The sequence below is a fragment of the Phyllobates terribilis genome, unplaced genomic scaffold, assembly GCF_046119375.1.
Source record: "Phyllobates terribilis strain yellow unplaced genomic scaffold, ASM4611937v1 Scaffold_10__3_contigs__length_209671492, whole genome shotgun sequence".
Lineage (NCBI taxonomy): Eukaryota > Metazoa > Chordata > Amphibia > Anura > Dendrobatidae > Phyllobates > Phyllobates terribilis.
The window spans coordinates 143,942,042-143,958,506 of record NW_027362770.1 but is presented as its reverse complement, the minus strand read 5'-3'; the positions used below and the strand labels follow the sequence as shown (position 1 = coordinate 143,958,506).

General features: G+C 44.2%; 1 protein-coding gene across 2 annotated transcripts in view; it reads right to left on the bottom strand.

The window, feature by feature from the left end:
* Positions 1-7,313: 7,313 nt before the first annotated feature.
* The window catches only part of CYFIP2 (cytoplasmic FMR1 interacting protein 2), a 71,721-nt gene continuing 62,569 nt past the window's right edge, over positions 7,314-16,465 (bottom strand). For both annotated transcript variants that reach the window (XM_073649872.1, XM_073649873.1), the window contains exons 27-32: positions 16,296-16,426; positions 15,787-15,859; positions 13,449-13,543; positions 11,524-11,762; positions 11,228-11,375; positions 7,314-8,484 (exon numbers count right to left, since the gene is read on the bottom strand). In XM_073649872.1, coding sequence (XP_073505973.1) covers positions 8,317-8,484; positions 11,228-11,375; positions 11,524-11,762; positions 13,449-13,543; positions 15,787-15,859; positions 16,296-16,426 — 854 coding nt within the window. In that variant the 3' untranslated portion in view covers positions 7,314-8,316. The remainder of the gene's footprint in view (positions 8,485-11,227; positions 11,376-11,523; positions 11,763-13,448; positions 13,544-15,786; positions 15,860-16,295; positions 16,427-16,465) is intronic.

The window sequence follows — 16,465 nt, the reverse complement described above, 5'->3', positions numbered from 1 at the left end:
TGCCAAAACTTACCTGAGAAAGCCTAAAACGTTTTGGAAGAATGTTCTCTGGTCAGATGAGACAAAAGTAGAGCTTTTTGGGAAAAAGCATCAACATAGAGTGTACAGGAAAAAAAAAGAGGCATTCAAAGAAAAGAACACGGTCCCTACAGTCAAACATGGCGGAGGTTCCCTGATGTTTTGGGGTTGCTTTGCTGCCTCTGGCACTGGACTGCTTGACCGTGTGCATGGCATTATGAAGTCTGAAGACTACCAACAAATTTTGCAGCATAATGTAGGGCCCAGTGTGAGAAAGCTGGGTCTCCCTCAGAGGTCATGGGTCTTCCAGCAGGACAATGACCCAAAACACACTTCCAAAAGCACTATAAAATGGTTTGAGAGAAAGCGCTGGAGACTTCTAAGGTGGCCAGCAATGAGTCCAGACCTGAATCCCATAGAACACCTGTGGAGAGATCTCAAAATGGCAGTTTGGAGAAGGCACCCTTCAAATATCAGGGACCTGGAGCAGTTTGCCAAAGAAGAATGGTCTACAATTCCAGCAGAGCATTGTAAGAAACTCATTGATGGTTACCAGAAGCGGTTGTTCGCAGTTATTTTGGCTAAAGGTTGTGCAACCAAGTATTAGGCTGAGGGTGCCAATACTTTTGTCCGGCCCTTTTTTGGAGTTTTGTGTGAAATGATCAATAGTTTGATTTTTGCTTCATTCTCTTTTGTGTTTTTTCCTTGCAAGCAAATTAAATGAAGATAATAATACCAAAGAATTTGTGATTGCAATCATTTTCAGGAAGAAACAGAGTATTATCTGACAGAATTGCAGGGGTGCCAATACTTTTGGCCACCACTGTAGATTGTGTATGAGTGCTCTTTCTTTATCATCAATACTTATAAATATGGCAGCGATCAGCCCCCGAAGCACTGACATACAGCCTACCCACCTCCTATAGGTAGTCCTTAAAGGGGATGTTCAGTAAAAACAAGTTATTACCTATCCAAAGGGTAGATGACAGCTTACTGATCTGTGGAGGTTCGATTGCTGGGATCCGCACCGATCAGTAGAATAGGGCACTTTTATCCCCTTTACAATGGAGCGGCTGTGTACATGGTTGACCACCTGTACATTCATTCCCTATAGGGCTGTACTCGGCATTTTCCGACAGCCTCATAAAGAATTAATAAAAAATCGGTTGGGTATCCGAGCTGCTGCTCCATTTTATAATAGGGAAAAAAAATCCCGTTCTACCGATCCCAGCGGTCAGACCCCCACCTATCTGGACAACCCCTTTAAGAGACAGTTTTATTCCTTCTGCAAGAGATCTAGGTTGTATTCCTATTGCCATGGAATATGTGCATTTTTCTCTCGCACCAGTTACTTCCAAGGACTCCATGTGGATGTGTAGGATGTCACACGCTCCCCTTATTTGTTATACCCATGTGTTATAACCCTGTCTCCACTCACTATATAATTGTATCAGAAAGCACCGAATTGTACAAGTCCCCGCAATATGACAAGATCCGCAAAAAATGCAAACAATGGGACCCATGATCATTTTGCTTATTCTCACCACCTACTAACTGATCTGTGCACACAAAGCCCTTGTGCACATAGAAAGGTGACACTTCTCACACTTAGCAGACAGCTTGGGTCATTTCCCAGCAACAATGGGGCTTTCCAAAGTGAAATATGCTGCAAGATTTGCACGTAAAACTTCCAGATGGTGCAGTGAATTTTACATCATTTTTGCCCGTGGTCTTATTTGAAAAAAAAAATACACATATATAAAGACGAAAAGGAGAAGGAACTGAGTATAACATGCATAAAAGGTAAAATTTTATTAATTACAGCAATATACTATATAAATACATATGATAGTAGATCAAAACAACCAATCACCACATAGACAACCAATTACAGGTAGATGTCTTATGTAGATAAGTTAAACATAAGATATCCTGTGGAGGATGCCACATAATAGAAATATATACAAGGCCACGGTAAGCCACACAGAAATAATATGATGGCAGCAAATCCAACACAGAGTCTTATCAAAAATGGGTCAGAAGAACTGTGGAACACCGCACAGATAAAAATGATGGCAGGGGAGAGCCTCGACGCGCGTTTCGATAGGGGTGGTATTGCTTTTTCAAGAGGCTGGTTTCAAGCAATTCCACCCCTATCGAAACACGCGTCTGCATAAGACATCTGCCTTTAATTGGTTGTCTATGTGGCACCACACCTCTTGGCACTATGCACTTTTGTTGTTTTGATCTACTATGGGTTAAAAGAAGTGACATGTTCATTCTTGGGGTGGATTCAGCTCTCTATACTTCACGGTATATAGTGAAAGAAGCAGGCGGCGGAACTGCCACATGAACATAAGCAAAGTCACCTCAGAAAAACGATGATAAGCGGCTTCGTCTGGACAAACTCAGTGGCTGCGCCAGTGTCTAAAAGACGCCATATGCGCATGGCCCTACTGTATGTTTACACTATGTGTTTTCTAGCCCTGTTGGGAGGCCCTGTTCTAAAACCCCCTGAAAAAGCGCTCAGAAAATGCTCAAAAGAATCTTCCAGTTCATTTGTATTTAAAAGTGACTTGTTGTTAGTATGTTCAGGATTTCACCATCTTTTACCTGCCTCAGGTGTTCAAAGACTCCAAGAGTTTCAAAGCAGTGATAAGTCCATTTTTCAGGCCTTTTTTAGTCAATGGGGAGGATAAAAACATGCCTGGAAGACGCCCAGGCATCTTTTTGAACATTTTATCAGTGTCTTGGCTTAAAAAAAAATGTTAGCGTTTCATGTATTGCTTAATGGGTGTCAAAAAATGTCTTCCCTATGAAAGAGCCACTGACAGACTCCTCTGGTGGTGGCTTTTTTTCCCGAGAACTAAAGGGAACAAAAGTCCGAAGTCGGACATGTTGGATCCTTATCTTCCTCTACATTACCAGTTAGGAGCTCTCATACCCATTTTACTGTAGAGGCCCCCACACCCATTATCTAATGTCAGTTGAAACCACCAATATCAAAGACTTTGGCAGATGGTCTACTGTCTATGGTAGAGCCAGTCAACTGATGGTCGGGAAAGACGTTGATCGCGCGTGTCTGATTTTGGACTGCTGATTGCATTGTTCTTCCTTAGATGTGTCTCATAGAGAACAAGGACAGCGCTCGGCTAAACAAGTGCTCCTATGTATGGGGGAGTCGGCCGGGATGGCTTTCGGCAGAATGATCGACCGAATCATCATTCGGCTGATGGCCACCTAATGTGTATGGAGGCCATAAGGGACAGATCTTTTCATTCACAATGTACTTGTGTCCAAGTCCTTATCATATTAATGAGCTGATATTGACACTACAGGCCTCATCTCAGTCAGATCTGGATACCTCTTCATTAATATGAAAGTAACAGGAAGTTTCTTGAGTTTCTGCTCCTCTCTCAAAGAGATTAGAGGGAAATTTATCTCAGAGGAGAAGAATTGAGCTGTCTATGTAAATCTGCAGAAGCTGCTTCAGGATGGTGGATCTGTAGTTATGGAGATGATGCCTCACATGACTGGTTTCTGTGTGAGTGTAAAGCTGGAAAAGATGAAGTAGCACCCCCTCTGAAGACCCCTGTTGTGTTATTGTGTATTTTATTGCATGTTTTATCCTCCTGAAGTGTGCAGTTACTGTTAGTCAAGGGGGACAGAGTTAACTATAGGGTCAGCCCAGAGTTGGGGAGGAGTAATGGACACTAGTGTTTAGTTCCTGCTTTTTTTAGGAGTTGAGCTGGAGAGAAGGGACGACACCATCCGAGAAGTTCTGTCATCATTGGGTGTGTGTGTGAAGCAACAGACCGGCAAGGGAGCAAGTTATTCAGCAATCTACAGTGGTGGCGATCTTCCTCATAGCAGTCAAGTTGGGGCACCTAAGCAGAAAAGTTCTAAGAAAGTCTTAAGTGTTAGCAGACCTGGAGGTCCGCAGTGAAGGAATACAGGTTTAGCTACGCTGGGGCACGTCCGTACGGTGGTAGCTAGTGAGAACTCTATTCACAAGCAGGGTTGGACTGACCCTCCAGAGAACCGGAGAATTCTCCGGTGGGCCCTGAGTTCTCCTTCAGGAGAGTTCATAGTGCAAACCTTGCAGCTGTTATGGGGCTCTTGAGTGGGGGAGAGGTGCCCCATAAAAAAAAAAAGTTGCATCACTGTCAGGCAAAATGTATTTTTGTCCGAGATTAAAAATGAGAGATGTCCTAAATTTCGCCCCCTGTCCAGTGCTTTCCCCCACATCAGGAATTTTTATTACTGCCATAAAATCTCAGCGAAGAGCAAACCTTCTAGTCTAAACTGGTCTTTCCCTCCAAAATCCTATTGTTTAAAAGTTAGTACAGTTAATGTAGAATTTAATAAGGCACATGACTGTCACAAACCCAGGGACCACATTTTTGGAATGCTCACCTTTTTCCGGTTACAATGGTATATCTTGCATGGCTGGGAAACCGCCGGAAGACCGGGAAATGGGTTCTGAGCTTCTGAGCGTCATAGAGATATCATATTTGATATCCATCTGCATGAATATTAGTGACGGCAAACATGATGTCTCCATCTTGGGTGTTGGACCCCCCCCCCCCACACCAAGATATGAAAGATGCAGGATTTTTATGTCTTATGCAGCTGGGTGGGTTCACAAAACCGAGCCCTTTTGTGAGGTAAGCGACATGGGTGTCTCCTGGTGTTTCGGCCCATTACTAAAAACCAGAACGGCCATAAACCAGCAGATTCTTGCCAGGGACGTCAGACGCATGCATACCTCGCTGCATTGAAGAATCACATCTAATTTCCGGGGAGCCGTCCCCCCCACAGAATCTGAGACCATCACCTCGTGGCGCAGGTTTTGCTATTACTTATCCCTTTTATATTAATAACTGTTTATGCATATATGTAAATTGTCTCTTTTATAATATCTTGTATATCTTTTGTAAACACTGCCCACTTTCGGGAGTAAATCATTATTATTTACCAGCTTCGTTCTTCTTGTCCTATGTCGAGCAAACACGTTCCTCACCCGCTAATTCACGTTACCTAACGGGTACCCGATCCACCTGTTAAGCGATCGGTGGTGGCAGTATACCAGTATTTATGTGATATTGAGGTTGAGGGTGGCTGGACGGAGGTATATATACGTTCCTGGAAGGAACTGGTGGTATATATACGTCCTGTCACATCACGTGCCACAATAGTCGACATAAATTAGAGCAGTTGCGCCTGTGCTTATCCTCGGTCAATACCATGTTTGACCAGCAGGATAAGGGGGCGCCAGAGGGCTGCAAGGTCTGACCAAGTGTGTTTTCCTGACAATCACCCTACCATATATCCCCCAGTAGTATTTATTGCAGCAGAGCTGAAAAGTATGAGGCCAGTTAAAGACTAGAGTGCCAATCATGAAATAATATAGGTCAATGCTGCATCGTATAGATCAAGTAGGCACTACTTACCACTAAGTGTGATGGGGGAGAATGTGGGGGATCGCAGTAGATAGTATCCCGGCAGAAACAGAGCCCCGACGCGCGTTTCACCGCTGAAGCTGCTGGCTTTCTCAAGCTGCTGGCTTTCTCTGTTTCTGCCGGGATACTATCTTCTGCGATCCCCCACATTCTCCCCCATCACACTTAGTGGTAAGTAGTGCCTACTTGATCTATACAATGCAGTATTGACCTATATTATTTGATGATTGGTACTCTAGTCTTTAACTGGCCTCATACTTTTCTGCTCTGCTGCAATAAATACTACTGGGGGATATATGGTAGGATGATGCAACTTTTCTTCCCAGCACATTGCACTTTTTTCTTATTATGATATAAACTTTGTGATTAAATATTTCATTGAATGTTTACATATGTATTAAATAAATTATAAATAAAAAATCTATTTTATGCCATATATACTCGTTGTTCCTCCCGATTTTTTTCATGTGGTAGGACACATGCAGGGCCACCACTCCATTCAAAAAGTTGACCCCAGAGCCCTATTCTAATGATCAGCGGGTGTCCCAACGATCAGACACTTATCACATATACTGTCCATAGGTAATTGTTTACTACACAAAGTCCCTTCTCTAATACCCTACAGCTCATTTTAGTAGATAAAGCCAAGCGTACCAAGGATCTGGGCACAAGAAAATTGCATGGTACATTAAAGGGGTTGTTTGGGACTTTAACATTGATGGCCTATTGATTTGAATAGGGTATGGTCGTCCGCGACCACTATTCCTTTGACAGAGCTGTGCAGCTTCGTAACTGAGCAGTTCCAGACGCTGCCGACACCGAGAACAGCTGATCGGCGAGGGTGCTAGGTGTTGCACCCCCACCAATCAGACATTAATGACCTATCCTAAGGATAGGCCATCAATCTTAAAGTCCCAGACAACCCTTTTAAAGGGATTGTTCACTACTTGGACAAACCCTTCTCAATCTCCAAGTTCCCCTCTTATAAAATAATGACAGCTATACTCACCTTCGGTGCGGGACCTGTTCCAGCAGCATCGGCATTGACTCTCCCGAAGTAACAATGTGAGCACTGCAGACAATCACTCACCCCTCCTTCGGATGTAACTGATATTCGGAGGAAGTCAGAGTTGCGGCTGTGGCAGATGCATTACTTTACATTTATCCTCATTGAACCTAATCTGCCTAGTGGATGTCCAAATACTCAGTTTGTCCAAGTTAGTTTGGATCTTATGAACATGATGAATAGACTGCGCTACATGAAGTCGAAAAAATCCAAAAGATTACAACTTTACGCAACACATTGTGTGTCTCAATGCGACCCCATTCATTTGCACTGTGCTGTGGCTATACAGTGATCTTTGGGCACATGACCTATGTCACGGGCAAAGTTGTCATTTAACCCCAGACGTCCGATTTTCGAGTACGAGTGCTATCTGCGTTTTTTCATGGATAGCACTCGTACCTGTGATAGCTTATGGCGCCGTTCACATGTCCGATCTTTGATCCTCGGACCGAGAGGTATGCGGAAAATATCGGAGACATTTTGATCCAAGGGTCAATGGGTCCATGAAAAAAGATCAGACCGCACTCGGATGACATCCAAGTGTGGTCCGATTTTCAAGGACTGTCAGAAAGGAGAAGGTGGAGAATTTTATTCTTTTTAAAATTTCTCCAAGTACGCGAAAATCGGATGACACTCGTACTACACTTGGGTCAAACGTCTGCTTTTCTTGTACGCGAAAAAAATCGAACGCCTGAATGAAGCTTTATTGAAAGTATCATTAAAATAAATAGGATAAAATAATAGAATAAAAATTAGTCACACGTCCATTTATGAGAATTTATCTTTCTTTTTATTCACAAGCAAGAAAGCAAAATAATTTATAACGAAGAACTAAGTCAAATAAAAGACCAAAAAAAACTATAAAAAATGAAGTTACTACAATACATCAATACAATGATAATTAAAAAAAACCTATATATCCGTGATACAATATGACTGTGTGTGATGGGCGGCTAGTGGGCGACATTCGTCGGCCTTTCTCGTCCCCTCACTGGTAAGCTGAACCCACCGATAACATGTAGAAGTCCATAAATTGGCAAAATCTTCTTCAAGCGCAGATGAAAATTGCACAACACTGTACAGTCACAATAAATAGAGCCGGTAACAAGTTTGTGGCTAGACACCGACGATTAAAGGGGTCCTCTGCAATTTACAACTATAGCTAGGATGTGCTTATGTCTCACAGTAATATAGGGGGGCAGATCTCGGGGGCCGCGGCTATGGGTGCTGATATGACCACAGCCGGTCCATATACATAACCTCATTCGTGCTCTCCACAGTGATCTCCGAAATCTAATCTTTGGGGTCCGTATAACCGCTTGTGCAGTACCATATATGGGACCCCTTGAAGGGTGCAGTGGCAGGCGACCCCTTTAATTACTAGGACCATCTACAGGACGTATATTACAAGGTTTAAGCACAATTTCCAGCACAAATAGTCCTTTCTGTCACAATTCTGGACAATCCCTCGAAGAGGCAGTCTATGATTAGTAGATCAAAAAAATACTTAAAACTTGGTTCAAACCAGTTAAAAAAAAACCCCATTGATACTGCTCTGTCGTCACAAGACCTCGGCAAACTCCGGCGGTGATCGGTAATTAACCACCACAGACCCTGATAGGAGTGATAGTCAACGCACACCCCGTTACATGGCTACATCCTGTACAGTCCTGTTGTTTCCACAGCATCATGACGGTGTAAAGGACGAACATGCACCACAACATGGAATTTGTCAAAATCGTCCAGAACGTTTCACCCCTTGCATTCCCTTCAGCAGGTGGTAGCCAGTGACTGATGGATGGGGGGCTGGAAGCACCGTACATGTTCCACCGTGGAACTGTCGCTCTCCACAGATTTCATGTATTTGTTCAGGACTGCAAAGATTTCGTTGTTCAGGATCTGGTACTTTCGTATTCGGTCTGCCATTTTCTTCAGTGGCTGGAGGAAAGACAAAAGATCAGGTGATATGATCTCAACATTGTGCCTGGTGATGTAAGGCTGCATGCAGCTGCTCGGTCATGAAGCTCCTGGTGGGGGCGCAGTGTTTGTGCTGATACCAGAGGAGGTCTGGACTCTGCAGTTATGGAGTCAGCAGAGCGGTGTCACATGTGAGTAAAGGCAGAGGGCACAGCGGGGGGTCAGATGTTATACACAGTGGGCGAGGGGCCGGATGTTATACACTGGGGACGAGGGGCTGGATGTTATACAGTGGGGGCCAAAAGTATTGACACCCCTGCAATTCTGTCAGATAATACTCTGTTTCTTCCTGAAAATGATTGCAATCACAAATTCTTTGGTCTTATTATCTTCATTTAATTTGCTTGCAAGGAAAAAACACAAAAGAGAATGAAGCAAAAATCAAATCATTGATCATTTCACACAAAACTCCAAAAATGGGCCGGACAAAAGTATTGGCACCCTCAGCCTAATACTTGGTTGCACAACCTTTAGCCAAAATAACTGCGAACAACCGCTTCCGGTAACCATCAATGAGTTTCTTACAATGCTCTGCTGGAATTGTAGACCATTCTTCTTTGGCAAACTGCTCCAGGTCCCTGATATTTGAAGGGTGCCTTCTCCAGACTGCCATTTTGAGATCTCTCCACAGGTGTTCTATGGGATTCAGGTCGGGACTCATTGCTGGCCACCTTAGAAGTCTCCAGTGCTTTCTCTCAAACCATTTTATAGTGCTTTTGGAAGTGTGTTTTGGGTCATTGTCCTGCTGGAAGACCCATGACCTCTGAGGGAGACCCAGCTTTCTCACACTGGGCCCTACATTATGCTGCAAAATTTGTTGGTAGTCTTCAGACTTCATAATGCCATGCACACGGTCAAGCAGTCCAGTGCCAGAGGCAGCAAAGCAACCCCAAAACATCAGGGAACCTCCGCCATGTTTGACTGTAGGGACCGTGTTCTTTTCTTTGAATGCCTCTTTTTTTTTCCTGTACACTCTATGTTGATGCTTTTTCCCAAAAAGCTCTACTTTTGTCTCATCTGACCAGAGAACATTCTTCCAAAACGTTTTAGGCTTTCTCAGGTAAGTTTTGGCAAACTCCAGCCTGGCTTTTTTATGTCTCGGGGTAAGAAGTAGGGTCTTCCTGGGTATCCTACCATACAGTCCCTTTTCATTCAGACACCGACGGATAGTACAGGTTGACACTGTTGTACCCTCGGACTGCAGGGCAGCTTGAACTTGTTTGGATGTTAGTCGAGGTTCTTTATCCACCATCCGCACAATCTTGCGTTGAAATCTCTCGTCAATTTTTCTTTTCCGTCCACATCTAGGGAGGTTGGCCACAGTGCCAGGGGCTTTAAACTTCTTGATGACACTGCGCACGGAAGACACAGGAACATTCAGGTCTTTGGAGATGGACTTGTAGCCTTGAGATTGCTAATGCTTCCTCACAATTTGGTTTCTCAAGTCCTCAGACAGTTCTTTGGTCTTCTTTCTTTTCTCCATGCTCAATGTGGTACACACAAGGACACAGGACAGAGGTTGAGTCAACTTTAATCCATGTTAACTGGCTGCAAGTGTGATTTAGTTATTGCCAACACCTGTTAGGTGCCACAGGTAAGTTACAGGTGCTGTTAATTACACGAATTAGAGAAGCATCACATGATTTTTCAAACAGTGCCAATACTTTTGTCCACCCCCTTTTTTAGGTTTGGTGTGGAATTATATCCAATTTGGCTTTAGGACAATTCTTTTTGTGTTTTTTCATTGAAGACAAATTAAATGAAGATAATAAGGCCAAAGAATTTGTGATTGCAATCATTATCAGGAAGAAACTGAGTATTATCTGACAAAATTGCAGGGGTGCCAATACTTTTGGCCACCACTGTACATCGGGGACGAGGGGCCGGATGTTATACACCGGGGGCAATGGGCTGGATGTTATACACTGGGGGAGAGGGGCTGGATGTTATACACTGAGGGCGAGGGGCCGGATGTTATACACTGAGGGCGAGGGGCTGGATGTTATACACAGGGAGCAAGGGGCCGGATGTTATACACCGGGGGCAATGGGCCGGATGTTATACACCGGGGGCAATGGGCCGGATGTTATACACTAGGGGCAAGGGGCTGGATGTTATACACCGGGGGCGAGGGGCCAAATGTTATACACTGGGGGCGAAGGGCCGGATGTTATACACTGGGGGGCGAGGGGCCGGATGTCATACACTGGGGGGTTGAGGGGCCGGATATTATACACTGGGGGGAGGTGCTGGATGTTATACATTGAGGGCGAAAGGCCGGATGTTATACACTGGGGGGGAGGTGCTGGATCTTATACACCAGGGGCAAGGGGACAGATGTTATACACCAGGGGCAAGGGGACAGATGTTATACACCAGGGGCAAGGGGACAGATGTTATACACCGGGGGCGAGGAACCAGATGTTATACACCAGGGGCAAGGGGACGGATGTTATACACTGGGGGAGGGGCCGGATGTTATACACCAGGGTCGAGGGGCCGGATGTTATACACTGGAGGGAGGGGCCGGATGTATGTGACTGGAATAGAGAATTAATGTAAGACATACACTGCATTATACCTGGTGCAGGGAGGGCGGAATATTCCGCATTATTTTTTTGGTCTCTGGTGTCATGACCTGCACCAGATATAACGCGGTTCCTTGTTCTCCATTATGTGCCTTGTTCCTGGAGATTGTACTTACCACATTTTTGATAATTTCGTCCTTCCCATCCTGCCTTTGCACTTTCAGAAGGTGATAGCAGAAGTCAAATAGATCGAAGCGGCGTTGCTGCCCGAGCAGCACAATGATGGCACAACCTGCCCAATTCAAGCCATCTCCGAAGCACTGCCTGGATGGAAGAAAAAAAAAAAGTATTAATCAAAAAATTATAAAAACATTTTTTAAATTTTTGCAACTTTGCTTTGACACTTGGGTCGCCTCCTCCGGGTGGTGGGGGGCTACTATCGACCATATGGTAAATACCACCTGTTACTCACTCTGCTGTAAATTCATTGGTGCCCACAGGAATACAATAAACGAACTGCATGGCGCTCCAGAGTCGGTGAAACTCCACACATTCATCTACATGCATCACCCCGTTAGTGGGCGGGGGACCGCGCCATATCGGGTCCTGCAGGTAACTGCGTATCCGGGTCAGGATCACTTCAAACATGGACAGACCACAGCACAGTCTCTCCTTAGTCAGCAGGTCTCCTTCCCTGGCGATGGCGATTTGCTGTTGAACGAGAAGTCAGACATATTAGGATAGCAGATCTCAGTATCATATTAAAATCCTTAATTTTATCTGTCTTAGATACCAGGTTTGGAGAAATATTCCAGGAAGACTTACAGAAAAATTTATGGATCTGTGGGAGAAGTGATAACAAGAAGAAAGGTCAACTCTTTTTCCATGGAGCCTCCAGGGATAAATTCAGGACCATTTCTTCAATTTATCACCCTCTCTTAGCACTCACAGCCCATCACTGTCAACTCTCCCCTGTACAGTTTTCCAGTGTCCTGCCAATGGGATGAAATTATAGGAAGTTTTCTTCTTGTTATCACCCTCTTACCGATCAGGGAGTATAAGTGTCTTCTCTCGGTCACGTATATAGAGTGTTATTTTTTTTTTATTTCTACTTTAGGATTGTAATGAAAATCAGTTAAAGCTCTAAACAATCCTTACATCTAATCTGGACATCTGTCAACTCTGTGGTCAACTTTTTTGGTATATTTAGTTCTGTGACATAAAAATAAGTGTCATGTATGAACTCTGCATAGCCTAAAATTTTATTTTAGTAGGTTGCATGTGCTGCTTGGATCAAACTCTAAGCGATAGAGAAATTTTTTTTTGCATTTATTTTTTACATATGCAAATTGCCTCTAGCGCCTATTGGAACCAGCGATCCTAAAAGTCAATATCGACTCTTTAACGAGCCTTGCAATGTTACTTAGGATAAAAGCCAAACCAGAATCTCACTTTGCAAACATGATGTTTTGGGGTGTTTGCCCCTCATCAGTGCAAAGTATGAGATCTGATTTGGCTATTAATTTCCCAGAGGAGCATTGCATGGCTTATAAGTCTCCTCAGTCTGGCATGCCAGGCTTGGCACTCTCCACAAGGAGACACATTGCCTGATTTGGCTAGGTGAGAGGTTCTGGACTGGGCTCTAAGGGGTAAGTTTCTCCTTGCAGAGAGTGACAAGCCAAGCCTGGCATGTCAGAGTGAGGAGACTTATAAGCCATGCATGCTCCTCTGGGAAATTAATAGCCAAATCAGATCCCATGCTTTGCACTGATGAGAGGCAATACCCCAAAACAACGTGTCTGCAAATTGAGCTTCTGTTTGGCTTTTATCCCAAGTTATATTGCAAGGCTTGTTAAAGGGTCAATATTGACCTTCAGGTGGCGATTGAGTTCTAGTCCTCTTCCTCTCTGAAGAGACAATATGCATATTTAACTTCCCAGAGGAGCATGTATGGCTTATAAGTCTCCTCAATCTGACATGCCAGGCTTGGCTTGTCACTTGCCACAAGGAGAAACGTTACCCTTTAGTTTTTTTACAAAACACTTTGAAAGCATTCATGATGATAACATTGATTAGCTGGAGCTACAGCCTTCAGATGATTCTTCTGGATTTGTATAGGTCTACTGGACATTTCTGGAGTCCTCACTCGACCTTTAGAAGCTCTAGTGCTCCTCATGGGTGGATGTATGGAGACCTGAGAGGGTATTTCTTTAAAGTTTTTATCCTAAGGCTGCATTCACAAGATGTGTTACCCTTTGTAGGGGCAAATGAAAGCATAGGTTTGCAGGTAACACCTCAGTGGTGACTCAGTGGCCCATGGCTGTCGGCCACTTTTCAACAGGCGCACTGTCAGTATCGCCATTGCCATCAACTACCCCCAGCTGACAACTTCCATACCTGTGGTGTGCCCAGTCGTTCAATCAATGGGACAAGATGCAGTGGAGCATATTTGGCTTCGAGCCGCTTCATCCTCACCTCCAGACGTTCCCCCTCTAATGGAGGAAAAGAAAAACCACAGCTCATGAAGTGATTGCATACAGTACAGACCAAAAGTTTGGACACACCTTCTCATTTAAAGATTTTTCTGTATTTTCATGACTATGAAAATTGTACATTCACACTGAAGGCATCAAAACTATGAATTAACACATGTGGAATTATATACTTAACAAAAAAGTGTGAAACAACTGAAAATATGTCTTATATTCTAGGTTCTTCACAGTAGCCACCTTTTGCTTTGATGACTGCTTTGCACACTCTTGGCATTCTCTTGATGAGCTTCAAGAGGTAGTCACCGGAAATGGTTTTCACTTCACAGATGTGCCCTGTCAGGTTTAATAAGTGGGATTTCTTGCCTTATAAATGGGGTTGGGACCATGACTTGTGTTGTGCAGAAGTCTGGTGGATACACAGCTGATAGTCCTACTGAATAGACTGTTAGAATTTGTATTATGGCAAGAAAAAAGCAGCTAAGTAAAGAAAAACGAGTGGCCATCATTACTTTAAGAAATGAAGGTCAGTCAGTGCGAAAAATTGGGAAAACTTTGAAAGTGTCCCCAAGTGCAGCAGCAAAAACCATCAAGCGCTACAAAGAAACTGGCTCACATGAGGACCGCCCCAGGAAAGGAAGACCAAGAGTCACCTCTGCTTCTGAGGATAAGTTTATCCGAGTCGCCAGCCTCAGAAATCGCAGGTTAACAGCAGCTCAGATTAGAGACCAGGTCAATGCCACACAGAGTTCTAGCAGCAGACACATCTCTACAACAACTGTTAAGAGGAGACTTTGTGCAGCAGGCCTTCATGGTAAAATAGCAGCTAGGAAACCACTGCTAAGGACAGACAACAAGCAGAAGAGACTTGTTTGGGCTAAAGAACACAAGGAATGGACATTAGACCAGTGGAAATCTGTGCTTTGGTCTGATGAGTCTAAATTTGAGATCTTTGGTTCCAACCACCGTGTCTTTGTGCGACGCAGAAAAGGTGAACGGATGGACTCTACATGCCTGGTTCCCACCGTGAAGCCTGGAGGAGGAGGTGTGATGGTGTGGGGGTGCTTTGCTTGTGACACTGTTGGGGATTTATTCAAAATTGAAGGCATACTGAACCAGCATGGCTTCCACAGCATCTTGCAGTTGCATGCTATTCCATCCGGTTTGCGTTTAGTTGGACCATCATTTATTTTTCAACAGGACAATGACCCCAAACACACCTCCAGGCTGTGTAAGGGCTATTTGACCAAGAAGGAGAGTGATGGGGTGCTACACCAGATGACCTGGCCTCCACAGTCACCAGACCTGAACCCAATCGAGATGGTTTGGGGTGAGCTGGACCGCAGAGTGAAGGCAAAAGGGCCAACAAGTGCTAAGCATCTCTGGGAACTCCTTCAAGATTGTTGGAAGACCATTTCCGGTGACTACCTCTTGAAGCTCATCAAGAGAATGCCAAGAGTGTGCAAAGCAGTCGTCAAAGCAAAAGGTGGCTACTTTGAAGAACCTTGACTATAAGACATATTTTCAGTTGTTTCACACTTTTTTGTTAAGTATATAATTCCACATGTGTTAATTCATAGTTTTGATGCCTTCAATGTGAATGTACAATTTTCATAGTCATGAAAATACAGAAAAATCTTTAAATGAGAAGGTGTGTCCAAACTTTTGGTCTGTACTGTATCTTGACAATCAAAGATTCTCATACCCATTAAATTAATTCTATCTGAATCTGTCGATTTTGTTGGGCCAGTTGACCATCTGATTGGGTATTTTATTGGCCAATCCTTTAGTTGTCAGGTGGCTTCTCATCTCTCCCCGGTCGGCCGAGCCGGATGTTATTTCATGTCTACAGCCAGCAAATCCAAGTGTCCTCAGGACAATGGTCAGCACTTGGATATATTTCATAGACCTTAAAGGGGTTGTCCAGTCTAGAATCACTCTGTGTGACTGCAGACTTGCAAGGTTTCGCCGGTGTCATCGCAAGGAATATGCGATATGCATACTCCTGGCCACTGGACAGGGTACCGTCAAGTGTATTGAGCGAGATCACGTCCACCAGACAGCTTCGACCCGGGAGTATGCATATTGCATACATGACCGCCGTTCCCTGAGCAGACACCGGAGAAACCTCGCAGCGCACAGTGTGTGCGCTGGGAGGATTCACAAGTCTGCAACCAGACCAGACAACCCCTTTAATCCTAAATTCTTTCTACTTGCCCATCTATATGTTACCAGGCTGGACTCACCTTTGATGAACACCCGAGGTAGGATGTTCTGGAACGGCGCAGCATGAAGGAGATCACAAACCTCCTCCTGGGACTGGGAGAGGAAACAAGAAAAAAAATGTTTGTAGCAAAAAAAATATATAATACGGTGAATAAAATCCTATTCTTATAAAAGACTTATCGAAAGTGCACTAATTGAGTTGAGAAAACAAGTCGCAGGATCCTTGTTGTAGTCCGTGGCTACCGAACCAGAGCACTGGGAACCTCCTCCTACTTGCGGTATCTCCAGCGCCTCTTCTGATTAGGAAGCCCCCATGACATCTTGGCTTACGTCAAAATAATGACACTATGGGGTCTACTAATGGGAAGAGAAAACGGGTATGCCGTAAGTAGTAGGACTACCAACCAGTCCTGCAAATCTTATTGCTCATCTCTACCATGTGCTCTTCGCTTTCTATATCAGTTCCTCAAGGTTTTGGGATCTTTTGTAGATAGTCATGAAGAACTAATAAGGTTTGTGATATTCGTACCAAAGCTTGCTCGATGAGCAGACAGAAGAGCACCGCGTTACCAACTTCTCTCAGGCTCTGGAAGACATCTGTCTTCAGCTCAGCGTACTCAATGATGTCCTTCAGCTGATGGTGGAAGAACTCCAAGATGCCTACAAGTCATGAATAAATTCAGACCATCAAACTTCCAA